This window comes from Coffea arabica, chromosome 6e, assembly GCF_036785885.1.
Source record: "Coffea arabica cultivar ET-39 chromosome 6e, Coffea Arabica ET-39 HiFi, whole genome shotgun sequence".
Lineage (NCBI taxonomy): Eukaryota > Viridiplantae > Streptophyta > Magnoliopsida > Gentianales > Rubiaceae > Coffea > Coffea arabica.
The window spans coordinates 1,221,861-1,231,056 of record NC_092321.1 but is presented as its reverse complement, the minus strand read 5'-3'; the positions used below and the strand labels follow the sequence as shown (position 1 = coordinate 1,231,056).

Here is a 9,196-nt window from a genome sequence, read left to right as displayed (position 1 = left end):
TCATATAGTTACCAGTACTTGTTTCTGCCGGTACTCCTCCTAGTCCTCCTGCATTAAGAAGAGTTGCAGGAGCTAATAGCCTCCGCTGCTGCTGCTGTTTCTGTTTCTTTCTGGGACTTTTTGCTGCTTTTGAGGACTCTCTCTAGCCGCCTTTCTGTTTCTGCCGCGCGCTCCAGAAAATTTTGCAAGACGTTTTTTGCTGTTTCAGCAGCATTTAAGTTGGCTCCGCGGATTCTCAGATTTTCTTTGAAGTTTTCAATTATTTCTGGAAGAGCATTTAAGTCTTTCTCAGCCTTTTATTTATTGTCTTCCTTGTAACCTACTAGTAGTGTACTTTACCACTCTAGTACACTATTATTCTTGCCAGTTCTTGGAAAGGAGGATTCCTAAACCAGCCACTAGTGTTTTTTTTTCCCGGGCTTCAAGTGTTTTCTTTGTATCAGTAAATAAAGTAGTACTCTTATCTCATTTGCACACAAGTAAATTCTTGCTGCTGCACCTCTCCCGGCCGCCGGGCAAATAAAAAAAAAGAGGGAAAAACACAGAAGGAGAGGTCAAAAACTGGCACGTACCCAATCCACGGAGCCTATCTCTAAGATCTGGGTTCCAGAAAGAGACATCTCAAGACAAGGTATATCAGAAAAAGTGGAAAAAAATGGTGACCTCCGTCCCTTTTCGTTTTTGGGTTTATTAGAATTGTTTAGGAGGAGGGGTGGGCTAGGGGACTTTGTAATTTGGATCTGGGGAATTTTTTGGCTTTCGTTTTCTGGGGAAGAGGATTGGGTAGCTGGGTTTAGTGTGTAGTGGTAGTAGGATTTGTATTCTTTTGTCTCATTGAGTGTCCCTTTTTATGTTTCAGATCTGCCAGAATATTAGTACACGCTTCTCTTTTTAGGGGAAATCGAAGGCAAAATGTTGCCTCAGAAGCAAGCAGAGGAAGCAATTGTCTCCAACTTCAACGAGACCGACCCCGAAGGCAAAGAGGAACAACAACCCATAGAGGATGACCAATCCATTTTTAACGTAAAGAACCTTCTCTGGCACGGTGGCTCCGCTTGGGATGCTTGGTTCAGCTGTTCTTCAAATCAAGTACGCCGCGCATACTCCTTTTTATTTATTTATTTATTATTTCTATATCCACTCACTCTTTAGTAGTAATTCAAAGTAGCATGTGAAATCAAAACTATTCTCCTCCGTATACTTGTTGTTGATATGGGTTTTTCAAAAAACCGCCGAGTGTAACACCAGTACTCTCTCTATATTAACAGGTGGCACAAGTGCTGCTGACTCTGCCGTATTCTTTCTCTCAATTGGGTTTGCTATCAGGCGTAATTCTGCAAATATTCTACGGTCTGGTTGGTAGCTGGACAGCATACCTCATTAGTGTGCTGTATGTGGAATATCGTAGCCGCAAGGAGAAAGAAGGCGTTAGCTTCAAAAACCATGTCATTCAGGTTCCGGCTTTTTTTTTTTTTTAACGATTACTGATTTGATTCATCAACACAAGAAAATAGTAGTAGTAGTAGTAACAACCGGTTTTCTCATCTTCTGCTGCTACTGCAGTGGTATGAAGTCCTTGATGGGTTACTGGGTCCTTACTGGAAAGCAGCGGGCCTAGCCTTCAACTGTACTTTCCTCCTGTTTGGGTCTGTCATACAGCTGATAGCCTGTGCAAGGTAAATTAAGTCAGATTTTACCATATGTATGCTACTTACTGTCTGGACTGGACTGGATTGGATATCATCATTAACACCCTTCAGAAGAAAGAAAAGAAAAAACTGTGGACTGGGTTTAATCCAATCTTGCTGACCGTTTTTTTGGTGGTTTTTTTTTTTTAATTGGGTGCGCAGTAATATATACTACATCAACGACCGACTGGACAAGAGGACGTGGACATACATATTTGGAGCATGCTGTGCCACCACTGTATTCATTCCCTCGTTCCATAACTACCGGATTTGGTCGTTTCTGGGACTAGGGATGACCACGTATACCGCATGGTACCTCACCATAGCAGCCCTTGTTCATGGCCAGGTACTCTGCTAGCTATATAGCTACTGCCACCCTACATCCTGCTTCTATTCATACCCACCAGTATTTTTTCCATAAGCAGTAATTCGTGTTACATGGAAGGTTTCGGCCTCATACCCGCCCGGGTTTTGGTTGTTTTGGGCAGGTTGACGGCGTGCAACACTCGGCTCCAAAAAAGCTAGTGCTGTACTTCACCGGTGCCACCAATATCCTGTACACCTTCGGCGGACATGCTGTCACTGTGTAAGCCTCCTTTCTCTATTTCCCCCCCCCCCTGTGCTTTTGCTGATCAGCTCTCATCCACATAGTAGTACTACTTTTCCATATATTATTTAATTATTCTGTCCGTTCTTCTTCTTCTTCTCTTGTTCCTACGCGGCTTCTCTTTGCAGCTTTTTGCCGGCCACCTTGGGCTTTGAGACTACAGACAGAATAATGGCAGCTACTTTTTCCTTGTTCGCTAAATAGTGAACAACAATAACGTTTCCCCTTCATTTTCCCATTCACGTAAAATAGACCCATAGATTAATACTCTACTGTCCTTTATCTCCAATATCAATTCTGATCTTGATCGTCTTGTCTCCTGGGATTTTCACTGGTGCTCTTAGAAGCTAGGGCATTTTAGTAATTGGCGTCTTCTACCCCGAAATAATACGGTACAACTAAAGCTGCTGGTTTCTTATTTGTTCTTTTGCATTTTAAAGAAACATTTCAAAGTAGAATAAAGTGAATTATAATGATCATAATCTTCAAGTACGGTGAACTGTCATTCGACTGATTCTCAGCTTTTTGTGTTTTTATTCTCGCAAGGAAAACGATGGAAATTCGACAAAATCTGACCTGATCATTGAAAACGTTTAATTACAGAGAAATCATGCATGCAATGTGGAAGCCCCAGAAGTTCAAATACATTTACTTGCTGGCCACCCTTTACGTGTTCACTTTGACCCTTCCGTCAGCTTCTGCCGTGTACTGGGCATTCGGCGATCAGCTCCTCAACCATTCAAATGCTTTCTCCCTCCTTCCCAAGTCAGGCTGGCGTGATGGCGCAGTCATCCTCATGCTCATCCATCAGGTTAGCAGCTTCCTCTCGTCTCGTTCTACTAGATTACATACCCAACGTTTAAAAAAAAAAAAAAAAAAAAAAGGTTCTGAGGTTAATTCTAATCTTTTATTTGGAAAAAAAATGAATAAATGAACGCAGTTTATCACATTCGGGTTCGCGTGTACACCGTTATACTTCGTGTGGGAGAAGGTGATAGGGATGCATGACACCAGAAGCATTTGTTTGAGGGCACTCGCAAGGTTGCCGGTAGTAATACCGATATGGTTCTTGGCCATCATCTTCCCATTCTTTGGGCCCATTAACTCCGCAGTTGGGGCACTTTTGGTTAGTTTCACCGTCTACATCATCCCGTCTTTAGCACACATGCTTACTTACAGGAAGGCCTCTGCCCGCCAGGTAGAATTTCTCTCTTTAAAGAAAAAAAAAAACCACCCGTTCTATATATATATGTGTGTATCTATATGTACATGCCTTGTTATTATTTGACTTAGTCCTATACCTGCACTTGTTGCTCCTTACAAATTTTAATTTACCGTTGACCTCTTTTCTGTTACTTCGCAATTACTACTTCCTATCAAATGTGGCTATATTATGCTCCTTGCTTTTTTGGGCATACGTACCTACATTTGTACATGTATGTATGTGTGTGGGGATGAAAATTTGGTTCGACTCGATTTTGTAGACTCAGTGATCTAAATTTTTTCACATTTTTAATATTTGAATTTGTGAAAGAGTGTGAGAAATTTTGAACCACAAGATTTATATATATATAGGCAGGGTGTACCGGTGTGTATGCGCCAGGAAAATTGTTCTTGGTTAATGAGCTAATAAAAAGAAAAAGTCAGCTTAAAAAATGTCCTTGGATGCTGCCTCTCTTTTTTAACTCGAGTATTTATTTACGAGGGAAAAGGTGGGGGGTGTTTTTGGTCATTCGAATGGGAGAAGGGTGCGGGGTCCTACTCCCGGTTTTGATGGGGAATCCCATTATTGGCAAGTGGGAATAGTAGTTACTGATGGTACTAGCCAGGGGATGATGATGATGACCATGGGTGGACTGTGAAGAGAGAGAGAGAGAGAGCAGGAGGAGAAAGCTACAAGGATGGCATTTAAGGCTTTGATTTGGAAATATTTGCTGCCAGCCGGGACGAGATAGGTGGCTGGTCCTTTTCATTTAGTTATATGCTACAGTGCTGTGTTGCATTATGTCCGAATGAGATCAGCTGAGCTGGCTCAATTTGTTGACTCTTTTCTTACTACACTCCACCACCGGGATTTTGGACCTTTTCTCTTTTTCCTTTTCTTTTTCTTTTTTTTTTTTTTTTTTTTTAATATATATTCAGTTGTCCCCTTTTCTCCCGGTGATAGTAGAGATACATATAATACAGGCAGAAGGTGTTAATTAATTATTAGTAAATGAAAGCATTGTGAGTGAATGGCTCTTGACGCATTTTTTGGGATATAATTGCAGAACGCGGCCGAGAAGCCTCCGTTCTTTCTGCCAAGTTGGACGGCCATGTATGCAATCAACACCTTCGTGGTAGTTTGGGTATTCGTAGTCGGGTTCGGGTTCGGAGGTTGGGCCAGCGTGACCAACTTTGTGAGGCAAGTGGCCACATTTGGGCTCTTTGCCAAGTGCTACCAATGCAAGCCTCCTCCGCCAACAGCGGCGCACCAGCCTGCAATTGCCCCGCCGCATCACTGAGTCCGACGAATCGATCACGCGTCTCTTTGCCTCGCCATCGCCGATTGAGGGAGAATTCAGTCATCGAAGGTCAAGTGCGTGCCTTTTTCTGGCCAGCCCTCTTATATAAATTCTGTATCATACAACCGGGGGGAGGCAGAGCAATATTTACCCACCCCCCTATAATGGCTTGTGCTCTCTTTTCTTTTCCTAATATATTTTTTTTAATGGTTTAGTAGTAGATTAAAACAGTGTGTTGAATGTTGATGATTCCTTTGCTACAAAAGCATAGGCTAATTAATTCCAATTGTGGTGGTGTTCATCTTATTTTTATTTTTTATGGTCTTCATCCACTTTTGTTGGAGTAGAGAATACGTTGCACCATCCTTGTTGGATGCAATTATTACTTGGCATGTTTCCGAATAATATATAGTATTTAATTTTTTGTTACATCTTTTTTAAAAAAAAAAAAAAAGAAAAAAGAAAAAGGCATACCATACATACTACTAATTAAGGTGAGGTCAGGGCACTGAGGGGAGGAGAAGGATGGAGGGAGTGGGGAATGAGTTAATTAAATGCAATGTGGGCTTTGATCTTTAAAGTTGGATGTAGACATATCCTAATAAATCCCTGCCTTTTGACCTAGCTAGATTCTCAATGTGGGGAAGCGTGGGCCGTGGACCCGAAACCCGCTCACATGGGCTGCACGTTGAACTTCAACCCCCTTGTCACGTGCTGTTCGTTGCCGCTGTAATCCTTCTTTCTTTCTTTTTTTTTGTTACAAATAAATACAAAAGCTTGACCCAAACCAAAGCTTCTTAGTTGCATCGCAGCGTACACACGTCATACATGTAGCCGGGCCGGGCCGGGTCTACACGCCACGTATGATGCATGTACGTACCTCCCCTCCGCCTCTTTCATTCTTGATTAATTATCTCCTCCATTCTTTCTTTTTCTTTTTTTTTTTTTTTATCTTTTTAAGTAAACATAGATATATATATATATGTAGTTTCGTCAGATTTCCGGGTTTAAGGCGTCGTCTTGCTGTCGCCACACAGTCACTTACCATTTTCAAAATTAATCTTCTTCTTAATTTTGAAGGTTGCTGACAGACTTAAAGGTGGTTAGGTACTTTTGACCATCCATCAAACACGTTGTTATTGTTCAGCGAGCATTGCAGAATTATTATATACTACTAGTAGTATCTAGTATTTTTTTTTTTTTTTTGTCAAAATAGTAGTATCTAGTATTAAGTGTAGTATAATATGCAAGCAACCGTTTGAGTGAAGTGGGAGTGGGGTTCCAATTTTATTACTACTACTTACTAGTATATATATATACACACAGCATTACACCACGATTTGACGATGGGCTTCCACCAGAAAATAAAATTACTACTCTCCTCTCTATGGTTTTAAAATTTCATGTCACTAATGTTAAATCTGTTGGAAGAATTAAAATTTTTTTTTGCTTTTTTTGAGGGAGGAGGGGGTGGGGATCTTGCAGAGTAGGGGGGGGGGGAATGAATGAATAATAAGCACTATCATATCACCATTACAATGATTTGCATGTGAGGATTATGTAATGAGAGAATACTGCCACAAATCAATAATAATCATACAGGTAGTAATGGAGTACACGCATCAGCATGTGCGAGACCTCTCGATTCCCAGAGAATGCCATGTTATGATGCTAGTAAAGTAATGTCGTGGTGCACTGCAAGGAAGGAAGGAGATCTGAACTAGAAAATTTTACATTCGACTTGTATTTTACGTCCATCCGTCCTCTCACAAATTAACCTAACTTGTATTTGCATCCTCTCTTATTACGCTAATCCACTCGTCGGAGACACCCTCTACCTTCTGTTCTGTACATTTTAGATGCATCGGAGGAGGTCATCATTCCTCATTTATTTGACTTTTAAAGTCTGCCACAATTCAGATTGTCAGCCGTCGCAGTTAACCGTAGAAAAAGTTCGTACTTAGTAGTAACTAAAAAAAGCACTCATCATTTGTATAGTGTATTATTTGAAATAATTATTGTAGCACTTTTTTGTGATGTGATGTGATGTATGTGAGATAAAAAGTAGTTGGGAATATAAAAAAGTAGGTTGAGAAATGTGTTTGTGATGCAAGCGAAATATTATTTGAGATAATTTTGGTATCCAAACATTCCCATTAATGTATCCTTTGCTGATGGCCACCACCAAGCCTTGAAGGCTTTGGTGGGGACCTTGCCTCCCACCAATTTGTCACAATTGTGATTCTTCAAAAAAAAAATAATAATGTATCCAAACGAACCCATTAATATTAATACCAAGTGACGGTGGGGGGACGCCAGATCCAAGATTAAGAAAAAGGGGTCAGTGAAATCATACTTGACCTTCTTCTTTTTCTTTAACTTTGGGGTCGCATCTTGATTTTTCCGTTCACATTAAATTGTTAAGACAAAGGTAGTAGTCAAGAAACTGACGACATTTTAATGCAATGCAATGCAATGAAGACAGAGAAATTTGCAATCAAGAAAAGAAAACGGGTGCAATCATCACATGCTACCTTACCTAAGCTTCTGATGAGATCAGACCTGAACTCGTACTCTGAATCGGCACTCCAAAATCTTGGTTTTGCCCATTTTGATTTTGTAGGCTGAAAGAGGAAATTGGTTTTCAAATTTTGGGAGCTTTTCCTCCAAAAAAAAAGTCCTTTTTTTGGGAGTTTTTCGCGGACGGGACGAATTTTGGGCTGAGATTCATGTTTATTAACGGACGTAAGTTTATTAAGATCCAAACTTTGTTATGAGGTGTCTGACAAGTCCGCCATTGGGCTTCTCGGCCTTTTATTGTGATTGGACTGCAGGGCATTTGGGCAGTCCGGTGTCCACATCCGGTGATGTTTGCACAGCTACGAGATAGCGCTGCTGGAAACCATCTGATGACATCTGTCAGGATGGTTAACGTCCATGAGCTTGTTAAGAGCGCTTTAGCTGGGCAAGTCGTGCAGATTATGTGTCCATGTTTGGATTTTAGCCCAAGAAAAGAGGCGAAAAGATCAGCTTGAGTCTAGTGAAATGGAAATTCTTACCAATGATTAATTTGTTGCAAAACTGCACAGGTGGGAGTCTGGATGGACTGTTTGATTTCATTTCCGAGAATTGGACTCTCATGTTTAGGGTGCTATCGAGTCGAGTCTGGTTCGAGTAGCACTATACTTGAGCTCAAATGAGTATATAAATTTGAGTTCGAACTCGACTCGACATAATGGAAATCAAACTCGAACTCGACTCGTTTGAGTTTGAGTAAATTGCAAGTCTTATCGAGCTCGAACTCGAGTTTTTCTTTTCTTGTTTTTAATTTTTTACATTTTAGATTTATCAAATTACCATTTTGCCACCCATTACTTTTTTCTTTTATTGAACATTACATCACGTAATTTTATTAAAATATGAACCCATAATATTCATTCCATAATTAAAATATATAATACATAAATATTCGATTAAACTCGTCGAGTACTCAAGTATTTACTTCTGATGATCAAACTCGACTCGTTACAATTAAATTGAGTTTGTACTCGATTTGATTGAGTTTGAGCCAAACTTTTGATCAATCCACTCGCAAGCTACTCAGGAGCGGCATCACTTTATAGCAGCACCAGTCATGTTCCAACTTGTCTCCTATGCATGGAATGCCGATGACCATAGTTATGATGTGAACAAAATGCCGCAGGACATCAGTGACCTATGCTCGATTGAAGAAGAAAAGCAGGAATGAAGATACCAGATATTCATTTTTGATCGTTTCGTCTTTTTGGGTACCGCAATATGGTAATGGTAGGAAGTGTGAAAAGCTTCTACTGCCTTTCTTTTGTACTACAGCCATATCCGCTTGAAATGCTGTTCTCTGGGATTCTGTTTTTGTATACCCTGAATATGTAATGAATTGTTTGGCAGGCAAGTTTTTTGCCAAATTTATTTGCTACAAGTTTTTTAAAAATTTTAACTACAGTAATGTCAAAAAACTTCTCAAAGTAAGTTTTTAAACTATACATTTCAAAATATTCAAAAATTTACAAATTTCAAAATTTTTTTTAAAAACTTCTATAGTAAAGTCTTAGATAAACATTCAAAAGACTCACTTGCCAAACGGGCCAATATTACGTTAAAATAAATGTATGTCTAGAAGATTTCAAAAATTATTATAGTACTTGAACACTTAGATACATTAATTTTTTAACATAAATGTTCATGCATATTTATTACTTTTAAAAATAAATATGTGTTGACGAATATTATTTTATCGTTTCTTAAATTATTCATACATGGATAAATTCACCAATAATACTAATATAAAAAAGCACTGGGCTAATGAGAGGAAATAACATGCACTAATACTCATCAATTGGCTGTCCTTTAGGGATCAC

The 9,196-nt window shown here is 39.6% G+C and overlaps 1 protein-coding gene across 1 annotated transcript; it reads left to right on the top strand.

The window, feature by feature from the left end:
* The first annotated feature begins 492 nt into the window (after positions 1–492).
* On the top strand, positions 493–5,111 carry LOC113697187 (auxin transporter-like protein 2). The gene is made up of 9 exons (XM_027216681.2): positions 493–631; positions 860–1,089; positions 1,269–1,454; positions 1,564–1,676; positions 1,851–2,034; positions 2,177–2,274; positions 2,899–3,106; positions 3,236–3,493; positions 4,566–5,111. Exons 2-9 carry the CDS (start codon positions 913–915, stop codon positions 4,797–4,799), a joined length of 1,458 nt encoding a protein of 485 aa, XP_027072482.1. The 5' UTR covers positions 493–631; positions 860–912; the 3' UTR covers positions 4,800–5,111.
* The last annotated feature ends 4,085 nt before the right edge of the window (positions 5,112–9,196 follow it).